This window comes from Aphis gossypii, chromosome 2, assembly GCF_020184175.1.
Source record: "Aphis gossypii isolate Hap1 chromosome 2, ASM2018417v2, whole genome shotgun sequence".
NCBI lineage: Eukaryota > Metazoa > Arthropoda > Insecta > Hemiptera > Aphididae > Aphis > Aphis gossypii.
The window spans coordinates 19,539,276-19,555,321 of NC_065531.1; the positions used below are offsets into that span (position 1 = coordinate 19,539,276).

At 25.8% G+C, this 16,046-nt stretch overlaps 1 protein-coding gene across 1 annotated transcript; it reads left to right on the forward strand.

Annotated features, from left to right (window-relative positions):
* Nucleotides 1-523: 523 nt before the first annotated feature.
* On the forward strand, nt 524-15,822 carry LOC114129597 (cilia- and flagella-associated protein 43-like). The gene is made up of 23 exons (XM_027994392.2): nt 524-649; nt 2,358-2,476; nt 3,142-3,434; nt 4,289-4,454; nt 6,959-7,334; nt 9,537-9,647; nt 9,746-9,904; nt 9,970-10,215; nt 10,436-10,753; nt 10,813-11,081; nt 11,141-11,241; nt 11,319-11,437; nt 11,589-11,819; nt 11,874-12,022; nt 12,082-12,262; nt 12,372-12,513; nt 12,580-12,872; nt 13,549-13,850; nt 13,930-14,133; nt 14,198-14,597; nt 14,664-14,783; nt 14,995-15,246; nt 15,631-15,822. The coding sequence occupies exons 1-23, from the start codon at nt 647-649 to the stop codon at nt 15,820-15,822; spliced, it is 4,746 nt and encodes a 1,581-aa protein (XP_027850193.2). The 5' UTR covers nt 524-646.
* The last annotated feature ends 224 nt before the right edge of the window (nt 15,823-16,046 follow it).

The window sequence follows — 16,046 nt, forward strand, 5'->3', positions numbered from 1 at the left end:
GGAGCACGAGGGTGACAGCTAGTACAGTAGTACAAGTACCTATAATAATACTAGTATTTATAATTTCAAATTAAGTACCTGCCTAAGTATAATATTTGGTGTAAAAAATATGCAATAGGTATGTTATAGAAAATAAAATTATATAAAACACAAAAATTTTATAAAAATAATAAGATGATATTTATATCGAGTAAAATAAAATAAGAAGAGGGATTCGTCCTCTACAAGTCCCTTCCTCGCGAATGCAGCCAAGCAAGAGGCCATGAGTCATCATATTTAAAGAGACGTCACTTATTTGAAAACGATATTAGATTTTGAACATATATTCAAATTTGTTTTTTAAAAAAATTTTATTACATACAGATAAATAGATATAAAACGGTATCAAAGTCGTAGATATTGATCAAAATAAGTTTAAATTGTTTATGTTTATATCACTAACAAATATTCTGCCGGTATGGTAACAAACAGTTGCCCTAGTTACCTCACCCATCCTGCCAGAAGAATATACTATAATTTTATATTTGACACATTATGTAGTTAGATAGTTTAGTTAAAATACCTGTATTATTGATATCGATGTACCTATTATATTTACAACAGTCAACATTCATTATTATCTGTTGAACATATTATATTCAATCTGATGGTAAGTTGAACTTTAATTATTACATAAAATAATAAAATTCTATTAAATATCATTCATTATATCCAAATACAACATTATCGTAATATGTTTATATAATTAGTAGATAGATAATATTTAATGATTTAGTGTGTAATAAATATTACCTATTAGGTATTATTATTAGAACAAGAATTTTGAATTTTGATACTATGTATTTTTGTTTCTGGTGTTTTAAAACATTTCTCGTCTTTAAATGAACAATATGGATACTATAATAATCATTTTAATGTTATTATTTTTTATTTTATTGTGACACATTTACTAGAATTTTAAATTTTTTGTGCATTTCTAAGTTTTAGAGCAATTTTCACAATTTTAAATTTTTTTTATATAAAGTATAAATATAAATTAAGATTAACTTTAAAGTATAAACTATAAAAGAAAATATTGATTATTTTATAATTTAATTTTCATCAATATTCCAATTTATATTAATATAAATAACGTAATTTATTGTTGATTGTTGTAATAAAAACCATCATACTATATAATATAGATTAAATATATAAATAGTGCAGCCAAATGTGATGATATTTTAAGTATACTCTTGTGCATCAATTGATGTTGAATGAAGTTATTTTATCTCCAAAAATCCATTATCTAACCAACGACTTAATTTTTGTTTGAACATTTTAAACAGTAGGTATATAGGTACAGTGCAGCAGCAACACACTTTGCACAAATAATAATTAATAATAAAACCAACTAAAAAACTAAATATAAGATTGGTCAATTAATTAAAATATAATTTTATGGTTATTTTTTCAGATTAAGTAATCTGAAGACTAGCTAATCTATATTATTGAAGAATTATGTTAAATAATCAAAAACACATAATGAATTTGAAATATAACTTACATTTCGAATGCAGTTATTAGAGCCTTAAAGTTCCACCCCAATAATTATTATAATACACAACAATACAATTTTCTGACGTATTATATGTAATATATTTGTATAAATTATAATTTTTATTACTTATACAATATACATGCATTTATAAGTATAATATACTTAATATTTCAAGATTAATTATTGCATAAAATAATGTCCATATCAGACCACATGATAAAATTGTATATTTTTACGTGATATTCATATTTAATACTATACAAACGACTCATCACTCACAACGACAACCCCATTACGCGTTACACTACACCTTGGAGAAATTAATTTGGGGTAATGGTGTTAATTGTTAAATGTATAATGATATCTCTATTACACGCGTAACATACTCGTATGTATTTATATATATATATAATTATATGCAGAGTAAACCTAACCTATACCCATAGGCCAAATAAGCCATCGTAAATAACTCTCTCGAAATATAAAGTACTCGAAAATTAATTATTTAAATAATTTAAACAGGAACTTTTAGTATGCATACAATTTTATTATACATATACAGTTTTTACTACATGATAATATTCATACCATATAATAATTATTTAATTAATTAAAATTTTTTTTTCTTAAGACTTAAATAGTAAAATGTAATGTAACAATACAACATATTTTGCGTTTTAACCCTTAAACTGAAATGGAAATGTCAAATTTTATATTACAGTCATTTCGCGTTAATTTTTATAATACAATTATAGTCAGGGTACAGATCAAAAACCCGTTATTATACTAGAAACATTAAAAGATTATTTCTTAACAGATAATGGAAGAGTCTAAAGAAAATATTTCTTTTAAATCGTTAAGTGAAGAAGAATTCTGCAATCAGCCAGACAATACAGAGGAAAGCGAAAATGTATCCAGTAAATGTGTATTTGCAAGGTATAAAATCTGGATTTTTGTTAAACGAATCAATCATAATATTTATTATACTTACCTATACATTATGCATTATATACTTTTATATTAGTACGAAATACCATTCATTAGTTAACAATGATTTTTGCATTTTCGGGAATCATATATTATATCGTATTATATGAGTACCTACCTATAATACCTATATCACCATATATCTATTTTATCTTATAAGGTACTTTAGTACTTATATTACATACAATTACATTTTTTATTGTTTCTTTGAAACTCAACATATTTGTATGTTTTAAGCATCAAATTTATCATGTAGTACTTGCTTCAGTAGTACCTACATATACTAAAAATTGGTATCTACATAAATTACTTATATATATAATTACATTTTTTATAGTCTCTTTGAAATTTATAAAATATAATGTATAAAACGTTTTGTATGTCGATAGTAATTATTAAGTAACGAAATTAACTCTAAATTGAGTGGAATAAATAATATAATATATATAATAATAATTATGTGCAGTTAATTTCTGAAAATTAGTAAATAAAATTCTTTAAATAGGTTAATGTAACAATAATCAATATAGTAGGCTTATTTTTCTTTTTTAAAAAAAGAAAATTACAAAAGTTGATAATCGTTTATTTTTATTCAAGAAAGTTAACTTTTCCAGATGGTTAAAACCAGCAACTGTAAATGAATTGAAATTCGTGTCCAAAGACGTTTTATTGGTACACGTCGAAAAGACGTTAATATTTTATGACACCAATACGCAAAAAGAAGATATCCTCATAATAGGCAGTAAATCGACTCCAGGGAGCGGTGGTGATGATAATCTATGTTTAGAAGGTATTGGGTGTTTCGATTACTGTGATATAGATTTACTTGCCTTAGCTGAACATCCACCAATATCCAAGGTGGTAATATGTTTATATCCCGACCTAAAAGTGTTGGCGACTCTTATTGGTAAGTATGGAATATATATAACATTTTAATATTTAATATGATATGATTTAAAAATAAAATGTGATAGGTATAATATATTACATGAGTACAGCCTACAGTATGAAATAGTTAAATTATATGACCATGTAACAAAATCTCGTTAGTCGATCTTAAGGAATTTTATAGAAATAATTCTACAACTGTGTCATAAAACCTTTCAATAATTATGATTTATATATTTTCATCATATTTTATTTAGATTTATATTGCAGTAATCGTTTTTTTGTTTCTAATATAGATTTAAAATACATCACAGGATAATTTTGTAATTTTTTTTTATCCGGCAAATATTTTTTATATTTTTTAAATTTTTTAATTGTATATTAGAATGTCACTCGATAACCACTCATAACATTAAAGCGTTTTTTTTTAAAAATAATTTTCAACTCTAAGCAATAAATTCAAAATAATATTATAAGATAATATAATTATAGTTAGTGAAAGCCACTTAGAGGTAATAAAAATTATAATGTTTATAAAATTGAAAAAAAAATGTATGTGTGTGATGTATACTATAAAAATGACTCATTTTAACCTGCAAATATACCATACTTTTATAGTTTTGAAAAAAAAAATATTTTTTATAGTTTGAAAAGTTAAACAAATATAAAAAGCTACTGTGGTGAAAAATGTTTTCAAAAATATAAATAGCTAAATTTAGTTTTATAATAAAGTGCTACAAACTAGATAAACGATGTTTTTTCTTTTTTTATCACAAAAATGAATAGAAGAAATCATTTTTGTGGTTTTGATGGAGCAGTCTGTATACAAACTAAACATTTTTTTACGTTGAAGGGGATTTTAATGGATTTCAGATAGTAGCTGCTCTGCACCATATAAGTCTATACTGTTTCTGAGGTTGGAATATTTAATCGGCCTGCGTGATTACCCGGCATTCGATTTGATCGTGTGGGCGTGGAGAATTGGAGAAAAACTGTTGGTCGTCGATACCGGATTCATTCAGCCGAACCAATATCTAAAGTAAAAGCACGCTCCGTCTGCTTGGTGTGCCAAGTGCCGCGAGCATAATAAACAATATTATATATATATATGATATATATACTACCCAACACTGATTGGTTTTCTTCCGTATAATAATAAAGTGGCAATATTATTATAGGGTTTTAGTTTTTGCCGTTTTTGGGATTACATATACTGCACTAGAAATACTTGAAAACATTTTATTGACTTAAAATGATTACAAAAATATACTAAATGAATACAATTAAATACTTATATTTATTTTGTGCTCGAGCAAATAAAAATAATGTTACAAAAATATCAACACAAATAGTTACCATTGTATCTTTTCTCTTCAAAACTGACGCACTGATGATAAATCTTAAGTCGGTGTTATTCTATCAAAAATATCTAAATTTGATTTTAATTATTCGTAGAAATATTGTGGAACAATACAAGTCCACACATTTATAAGCACATTTTAAAATTTACTAATTATTATTTTATTACAGATAGTATAGTTATTTTTTAAATAATACCTATTTGAAATACGTAGTAGGTAAGTAATAGCTGTTATGATGAAGAATGATTTCATTTACTTGATTTTATTTTATCATTGTCATAATATTTGTGATATTCTGTTTTTAAGGCTTATGGCATTGGAATTTAGTCGTATTTAGACATCTTATGTATGGTTTCACTATGTATTAATATAATTTCATGTTTTAGTATGAAAAGAGTAAAAAAAGTATTTTATCAAATTTGTAAGTGTATTATGTATGATATGGATTGTATATATCATTTAACATTACCATTTATATTTATTCGTTTTCCCCGGCATTTGAAAACCTGTAACAAAATGTAATATACATACATAGGTTTTAAGTAGTGAGAAAAAATACAATGAATAATTTACACGATGCAAGACGCAAATGTATGAAATGATGCACAAACACGTACAACTGTCGACAGTTTGTATGTAACTATAAAAATATTATTTTCACAGTACAAAAAAAAAATGAATATAAATAGTCCACAATAATATGATATTCGATTGTTAATAAAAAAATGATACAATGAAAGCTGTTATAATAATTTGTATGATGTATAGATAGTGAATATTATAGTACATTTAAAAAATTCTTCTAAAATACGATCAAATACGGGAAATTGAATTTTGTACATAAATTTGTATTTTATTTGGAGCATTCAATAATAATAATCATTTTTTTTAAAATCCCTTTACAAAATATACAAAGTTCGAATTCTGATCAATATAATTATTATCATTATTACCTATGCTATATTCTCTAAATAAAAAAATGAAATACTAAGTAAAGTTAAATTACGCTACTTGACAGATATTTTAATAGCACATAAACAGTTAACAATATACTAATGTTAAATTAAAATATATACAAATACATTTTGTATCGCAAATGCAGTTGTAATTTGAAAACTTAATCCTAATTAAAATAATAAGAACTAATTCGTAAAAATCTTTTGAGATTTAGAATTTTTTTAAACTTAAAATCCATAGAGTTCAAAAAGAAGGACAAAGATGATAATACTAATATAATCTATTTAAATCATTGATTAAAAGTTCTGTTTACATAAATATACCGTGTAATTACAAATATACAGTCTTTTTTTTTAATTTTAGATTTATATATATATTTAGTCGGATGATACTACTGAGTATTTTCCCACTCTATAATTTTCCGTTATTTTTATCTGTTATAAAAATTGCTTATTGTACTAAACATTAATAATATTAATGTACAGGTTTTAATTACACTTTTTAATAACAACAAAAAAAAAGTTCTTATAGAATTTTATATGTACTTATATAGTTATATACTATTTATTACCATACATAAATAATATTTTTATTATTCACACAATACAAAATTGTATGTTAACTGATTCATAATTCCACTCATGTAATATTTTAAGGCTTATAGAGTTATGTACTGTAGACCCCATCATTATACATTTATACTACGCTTACGAATTTACCTAAACATGTTTAAATCGTTTACATTGTTATACGTTACATGAATAAAATGTTTTCGACGAATTTTAATTAAAGCTATCCTAAGCTATAAACAACTATACTATTGAAAAGCTGGCCTTTACACGAATATATTTGTATAACTCAACAAAATGATGAATTATGCTATACATAGATTTAAAATTATAAAAAAAAATACACGCCATTTAAAATTCGAATACCATACCACCACTGTACTGTATTAGTTATGAAAACATAAACTTACACGTACGTGTAAACATCTAATAAAATAAAATAATGTGATAGTCGAGTATATTACTGCAGGTCCTCTCCCCAACTAGACAAATTTCTGGGCATGTGTTCATAAAATATGCATATATATATATAATATATGCATTATACATATATAATATATATTATATAAGAGTCAATCTTAAAATTGAGTCTATAATAATAGAAAACGATATTATAATTTATAATATATTGATATATTATGTCACATTTTACGCAGTCTGTCGGCGATCACCGCCCCAACGGGCCGAAACGACGTGTACCTGAGCCAGACGGAACACGACGTCGGGTGTAAACTCCAGCTGTGGACGTTGTTCCTGAGCTGCAAGACAGTGTACGCGGAAAGGACTCGAGTAGAAATGCCCTCGGATGCCTCGGCATCGGGCTGCTGGACGCCGTGCGGATGGTACGTGTTCTGCGACTCGTTGGCGAACGTCTACCGAGTACAGCCCGGCGCACCGGAACCGGAAATGGTCGTGGCGACGGCGGATCCGATCTCGACGAAACGCGGAAACGGTGGCGGTCCGGACGCGTTGGTGTGCCCCAGCAAACAGGGTTTCGTGTTGTACGCGGTCAACCAAGACAACCGTCTGACGGTGAATATTATTATTTATTATTATTGAGATTGTTATGTTTTCTATGAATATATACGCGTGGTATGATGTGTGTACCGCGTGAAAAAGAGACCTCTGCGTGTGTAATACTTATAAGTTGTATAATGTTTTAATGACTGAGATGATATTATTTTCATCGCTTCATACAAGAGGTGTGAACAACCATAAATTTTGCTATGTGTGAGATGGTAATCGTAACGGAATAATAAATAATAACCCTTTCGTGTCACAACGCGTCGATATCAATATTATATATTTATATGTATATGAAAGACTATTATGGAACTTTATAAATTATATGGTGTACGGTATCAGCTGTCATATAACACAATCACAGTGATGAAAAGTACGAGTAGAGTATATTTTTATGTTTATAAGTTTGCATTTTAAAATCAGATATGATAACTAATGAAATAGAGGAATTTTGATGTACAATTTGAATACTATGTTTTTCTAATTGAAGGGTGGGCTGCGGGAGAATTGCCGTCAACTTATAATTTTTTTTTTGTTTGTAGATATATTATAATATGTCTATAATTACTCAATACAATACACATTGCAGTATGAAATAAATTAATAAATAGCTTTGAACTGAAAACACAAAAACTAAATATCTATAGGCGATAAAAAAAAAATATTACATTTTGAGTTTGTAAATATAATAACCCATCAATAACCAACTAGCTGTATTTTATTATTTAACGTTTATTGGCTATAGGGACTATAGATATAATACCGCGAATATTAGTTAATTTATTACCATTATAACAATAAATAATACGTGCTATTATATAAAAACGTATAGATATTCTTGTTACCTATATGAAATGAATGTAATTATTTAAAAATAGGTGTATATAATTTGTTTGTTTTACATTTAAGCCAATTGATGGCTTTATTTTTTATATTTTATAAGCATATTATTTATTATTATCGAGACGAAATTGAATTGTGAATTATACAAATATTGCAAATAGGCTCAGATGTTTGTTTAGTTACTTTGCGCCTAAATCAGATATCTCTGTCCCCATGACGAGAAATACAAAAAATTATGTCATTGACATACATGAAAAATAGTCAATCTCAAAAAAAACCTTGTAATAATAATAAAATATGTAATATTAAAATGTAACATAATATATAATATACCATAAAAAAACGTTACTATATTTTAAAAAGATTGAATCACTACATCGTGTGCTTTAATGATAAACGATTTTTTAATCGTCTACATTATAAAATATATATTATAATATTATTGTTATGTTATGTTAAATTTCAAGGGTTAACCTCTTTGGGAGTTTTGTATATTTTTCTGTATAATAATATAACTGTTGCTGAATTGCGTTTTTGTTAATTTGTATACCTACGTCCTACATGTTATATAACGCGTATTATGTATAGTATAATATATTATAATACTAGCTGATTCTGCACAGCTGCCGTAAAACAATTAAATTCCAGTAGGTACCTAGATGTATTCCTTTTTAAACTCCATTAAATATAATATGCGCAGATTTTTGGGCTACTTTGCCCAATAGTATAAAATACAAATCTAAAATGATGTCTAATTAAAAAACAACTAACTTATTTGACGTAAACAGTTACCAATGGAAACTCTAAAGAAATATAAAATATTGGTTTTTCGTGAGCAAAAAAATCTCTGTGTGACTCTCGTTTTAAAATTCAAATTTTAAAAATTTGGTACCGCACTTACAACTTTGCATACATGCAAATAATCAAAAATATAAAAATTAAAAATTATTTTTAATGTAGTGTTTACTGCAGATATGTTATAAGGGTATGTGTATAATATGACAACCCTCACTGACCGTACACTATCACTAAAACTACTTTATAGTTTATTTTATTATATTCACATAGTTTGAGAAATTCATATCATAACATCATTAATCATAATATTATTATAATTTATAATGTTCAGTTAATTTAAATATTGCATATTGAATCTAAAAGTAGGTGCGGGTATTTTAAATTTATGGTGGATTATCGAAAATATATCATGCGTGCAGTTTATGAAGCAGCACTTTAATATCATGCACACAATATCTTTGTATAAAACTACACTCGTCACTCAATATGTGCCTCAGTCATGATAATATAATAATTATGACAAGCAATCTTCCTTAAAAAAATCCATTATATATTGAGTGTAATCCACAGTGTTTCAAGGACACCAAGGGCATTTTTACAAAAATATGGACGATAGTCGTTGACTACGTATTGCAGTGTATGATAGCTGTAAAAAATGACGTTTACGGATGGTCGGACGAGGTAAAAAAACACCATTACACAATATTTTAATATAGTATCACGCACACATAAACAATATCGGATAAGTCAATAATAAACATTTATTTTTGATCCTGCAGGGAACCCTGTTACGACTAACACAGAAAAAACAACAAATATTGAAAGTGTACGGATTAAAAATCAAATATTTTACTTTTATCAAACCGACGGACGAAATGGTGGCCACCATAAACCATGCAAACATTTTGCAAGTGTGGAATGCTTCGACCGGAGAATTTGTGAACATTTTTAATATCCATTAAAGCAGGGTAGCATTCTATTATTGTCTCTTGTTGTTTTACAGAAAAGCAAGATGAAACTAAATGGGACCGCAACGGATTTGTGTAGTAATCCATTTTACCACTATATTGCCATTACGTTTAAAAACGGTAAAATGGAATTGCTAAGAACTGTTCCCAAAGTAAACAAAATAGAGTGCATTGCAAAAATAGTACTATGTGATGAAGACTTATCTTCGATAAAATTTTTCTCTGACGGAAACATTTGTAATGTCACTAGTTTTCCCACAGGTCGATTTTATTTTATTAGTGTGAGTAAATAAAAATATATTTAATATTATCATTATCTAATGCCATTTAATGACTTTATTGAGAATTGATTCTTATTAAAAATGTATAGTATACAAATGTATTTAAAACAATTAATTAACACTAATCATTATTGTCTTTATGTGCATTAAATAATGTTTGGTAATAATATAATAATAAAATTGAAAAATATTTAAAAACTTACTTTAAAACATTCATTAGATTACATTAGGACAGGAATGTGCCGTATTAAGAGAACATCAGTTGGGAAAACATGTAATTGATATTGATATAATTGATAACAAAAAATCATCGTTTTTGACGGTTTTATATTCAGATCTGAAAAACGCTGAAAATGCTGGAAATAATATTTTAGTATTTGATGTACATTTTAATATAGTTTTTAAATTAAAAGATGTAGAAAATTACTATACATCAGTATTTAAATGGAGTGCATGTAGTGTAGAAGGTGCATTAAACATAGCTTTTACTGTCTTACGATCTAAAAGTATTCACTTGATGACTATAGATATCGTAAAGGTATATAATTCAATACTTTCCTCCTAACCTTTTTATTATTTATTATGTTAACGTTTAAGGAAAACATGTTGGATTTAAAAACTATACCATTAGATCATCAATTAAAAAGTATTAAGACGTATACGAACGGAAATCATTGTATTACATTTAGTCCGGATGGTTCATATAATATTTATGAATTTGATGACGATGGTCAGTGGAAAAAAATTATTATGGTAAACTGTAGTCATTGGCAAAGTGGAGGGTTAATAGCTGCTCAAATCGATAACAATGCCCATAACATACTAACACTAAGTTATCAAGGAAACTTTATGTGTACAAGCTTTAAGTAAATTGTACAATAGAAACTGTTTAAATAAAATAGTATTTATTATTTACAAATTTCAGAGGATTGCAAAATCGTAATAGAGGGATTGACAAAATCAATTTTCCTATTATCGAGGATAATTTTGAAACAAAAGGAATTGGTTTTGAGGATGGTCCACAATGTTAGTTTATTATTGTTAGTTATTATAATATACGGAAACGGATCATTATTTATTGACTGAAATTAAATATTTTTCAGCTCCAAAACGAATGACATGGGAAATGATTAATCAACAAAATAAATTAAATGAAAGTATAGTGGCTTACAGTAATCAAAAACAACAAATCATAGAAAATTTTGAAAAAATAAAAGCAGAGGTAATAATAATAATAATAAAAATTGAATAGATATATAAACTAAAAATTATAATTTATAAATTATAATAAAATAAAATAATCATAATATTTGATTTAAGTTGATAATTATAGATACCTACTCTACGGTTTATTTATGTATTTTGAATTTTAGCTTCGACATTTATTAGAAACTAATATCAATGGACCGGAAGACATGAAAATAGATATAGAAGAATTCGATTTAAATGTAGATTATAGACTAAGTTTCAGAGAAAAGTGTAAGCTTGAACGTAAAGAGTACGAAGAAAAAATTCTTAGTGACATAAACAACTTTAAAATGGAAACTGAAAATATTATTAAAGAAAAATGGGACACACTTTTTATCAAACCGAAATCTATATATGTAGGTATGACGTATTAAAGTCATAAAAATAACTAACTTTATATTTAATTTTAGTGTTTAAAAAATATATATAAAGTAGACAACTATCCAATAAGTATAATAGACCAAGAAATTATTGAAAAAGCAAATAAAATCATTGAAGAAAGAATATTAATCAGAGATAAGTCAGAACAAGTATCTAGAATGGAAGATCCATTTTTAAAGTAAGTAGTTTAAATACATTTTATGCAAATGTCAAAAAAAAAAAAATTTTTTTTTCTAGAAATGATTTTGAGGTATTAGACGTTGAATCAAATTTACTGGAATCCGATTACAAGCAAAGTAATCATTTATCAATGATTGGTTCAATCAGTTATGAGTTTATTGAAACTATCGACACTCTAAATTCTCAGTACAATTATCATAAATTAGAAATGGCTGAAGATGAAATTGTTTTACTTAAAGTATGTATAATTAATAAAAAAAAAACGTAAGATACAGAGAAATTTTTTGACTAACTTGTTTATTTTTAATTAATAACCTATTATTTTTTTCTATAATATACTTTATTAGTTTATGGTTAACAAATTAAAGCATAAATTTAATCAACTATTTGATGATTTGTTTATGGAAAAACAACGGCAACTGGATAATTTGAAAGAATATAATGAAAGATTACGCATAATTGAAACTGAGTTGAGATTAGCATGCAAAAGTATTAAAGCTAAGCAAGCTAGTAAAAACTTCTATTATAGTTGTGATTTCTATTAATTTTGTTTAGTTGAACCTACCGAACCGTTACCCATAGATTATGAATGGAATAAATATGAAAAAATCGAAGAACTTTTACACGTCAATGACAATGAAGTTTCTGTAGAACTATATCATAAGAATATGTTATCCACTAAAGAAATATCAAATGATGTGAATTCAAGTACAGAAAAAAGAAACAATGAATCAGTAAATCTTAACAACTATAGACAGCGAGCACTGATGTTTATGATGGATGGTGTGCTGGAGAAAAGGTGGGAAGATGAATTGAAAAAAGACATTCCAAAACCGCAATGCATAATGGTGTGTGAGTGTACCTATATTTTAAGATTTATTTGAGTTTGAGGTGACGATCGGAGCGATGGTACTATATTTGTATTTACGAACTAGTTTGCATGCATTTATAATAATTACCTACTCTTAATAAAGTGTACATAGTTTTTTCATAAACGACATTTACAATCTTTACACAATATAAATAATATAATACAATAAATAAATATACGTTAGTGTAGTAGACTTGAAAACGTGAGGAAAAGGAGCATCCATCGGCATTACTTTCAATACTAATATAATACGTAATTATATAAATATTAATGCAATATATGATTAAATTTTAATTATTATAATGAAAAAATAATAATTTCTGGTTAATAGAAATTAATTTTTAGTACATACATATTATAAATATTAAATTTAATAAATAATAATAATAATTTAATATATTTCTTTACAATTAATTATTTACATATTTTCAAAGTTATTATTTATTTTTATTACCTTATACTACTTATTGAAATTTAGTGATTGACGATTTTTTTTTTTTTATTTATTTCATTATATAACACAATTAAAATTTATTTTCACTATAAAATATTGAAATTTATATAGAAATGATCACAAAAAAAAAAAAAAAAAAATTGCATTAGTAATTTGATGGGATAATGCTGGATACGTTACTAATTTATTTTATTTATAGTCAAACAAAAATCCTGATGATTTTACGAAAGATGATTTAAAGGCTATAGATGAGTACAACACATTAACTTTGACTTTGAAAGAAGAGAGAATAAAATATAAAAATATTCTTGAAGAAGAAAAGATAAAAATTCATCATCACATTGCACAGATTATAGAAAAATTTGACAATAACGTATTTATGCTGTTTAAAATGAGATTGAAATACAATTCAGCCATTGATCAAGAGAATTTGAAAATGCTTAGGCTTTCAAAAATGTTAAGCGACAGTGATCAACGAAATCATCAAATCAAACGACACAAGTAGGTATTATATAAATAAGTTGTATTCTTTTAAAATATTTTATCAAATTTTTTTTAATGTTTAAATTGATACATGGAGTGAGCAAATTTTGGAATTAAGAGAAACTATTACGGGGATTGACCAAATTATTATGGAAACAAATAAAAAAATAGCAAAAACCGAGCCAAATTCTTTGCTTAATACTATAGAAACGTTGAATCACAAAAACAATATTCTTAATAAACGTTTTAAATCTGAGTTCCCATCCAAACTCATTTATGAACAAGCATTAATAGCATACAAGTAAAATCAAGTTTAACCTATATGTAATATTTTTAAATATTTTTAAATTAATTTTAACTCGTAGCCGGAGACCTAAAATACAAGGTAATACAAATTATTCGTCAATACTCGGTTACCAGTTTGTTAACACTATAATGGATTCAACTGACGATAAGCTTCAACTTTTGACCTCGGAGTTTGTTAAATACTTAGATACTCTTAGGGTATATGACGATTATAAATATGTGGATGATTATAAACTGAATATGGACAGAGAAACATGGCATAAGGTTTGTAATTTTAGACGAATGAAAATTGAATCAGAATTTAAAATCAGTACTTGTCAAAAAGACGCAACAGACAAGGATAATTTGTTAGATAATTTAAAGCGCAATAAAGAAGACAAAGAGGCCATGATTGAGAAATTAAAAATGTCTATCAACAGATTGGAAAATCAAGACTTGTATTATGAGGATAATCCCGAGGTAAAAGTTGTATTTATAGTGGTGAATATAAAACAAAGATGTGTAAGTTTTTAATTTAAATTTTAGATTCAATTAGTAGTAACACAGGGAAACGTTGAAATTTCATTAACAGGACACTTTAGCGATTTCGAAAATACTACTCTTATTTCTAAAAATGCAATTGATGAAGTGAATGCCGAAATAAAAGTATACGATTTTGAATACATTTATATAGATAATAATTTATTAAACTCGACAATTTCATTCCAATTACCAATTGCATTACTATTCGATTTAACCTAATTTTTTTTCTATACTCACCTGTAATAACCTTATAATACTGATTTTTTCAAATAAAATTTGTTTATAAACGCACATAATACAAAATATTAATTGTTATAAAAACTATAATTTTTAGAAAATGGGCAATACTAAAATTGATGCTTTATCTAATTTACTGAAGTTCAAACGTAAATGTCGATTTTTAAAATGGGAACATGATATTCTAAAAAAACACAAAATTCCATTGTATAAATTTCGTTTTGATCTTATAACATCAATGAAAATAACCGAAAATGTGCTAAACTATTTGAAGTTTAAGATGAAAGGAATAAATAATGCAGAACAAGCTGAACAGAACGTGGACAAAGAGCTAGCAGCAATTAAATTTGTAAGATATTTACGATACGATTTCAATAGATTTACATATTTTAATAATAATTAATAGGTATTGTACATTATGCATGTGGGTGCTAAGTATTATTAATGTAATATGAATAATAACTCAAACGTAATGATACTTAGGTACCTGCACCGACTATTTTATTGTGAACAAAGTAACATTATAACTTGAATGATTATATTATAATAAAAACATAAACTATGTACCGTTGGTAGAATAGATAGTATTCACATCGACCATAATATAATACTTAGAAGTTAATAAATAACAAATAAATTTACTGTAATATTATATTATATTATATTATCATAAAAAAATGTGAAATTTTGCAGTATAATAGGTAGGTATATGACAAAATTTACTGTTTTTCAGACTTATACAAAACAGAAAGAAAAGTTAAATGAAAAATTAAATGAAATGTTGAAAACAGTAAGAGATACTAAGAATAAAAATAAAAAGGCTGATGAAGAAATTGACCAAATGACATGTGAATTAACCGAGCTAAAATGCCTCATCGATTACAGTTTAAACGACAGACTGATGCGTCACAGTAGTGAAAAGTAAATAGATTTTATTTTTAGTTGTACCATAATTATTAATATAAAATTATATTGTTAAAATACTAGTCAAGAATGATGATATTTACAAATATGTAAATATTCATAGCAAATATTTAAGTATATATAAATCAGTATTTTCAAATCTAAATAGTATACGTATACCTAAGAGTAATAGTGACATTTAGTGACATTAATATTAGTAAATATACATAACATATGTTTTTTTTT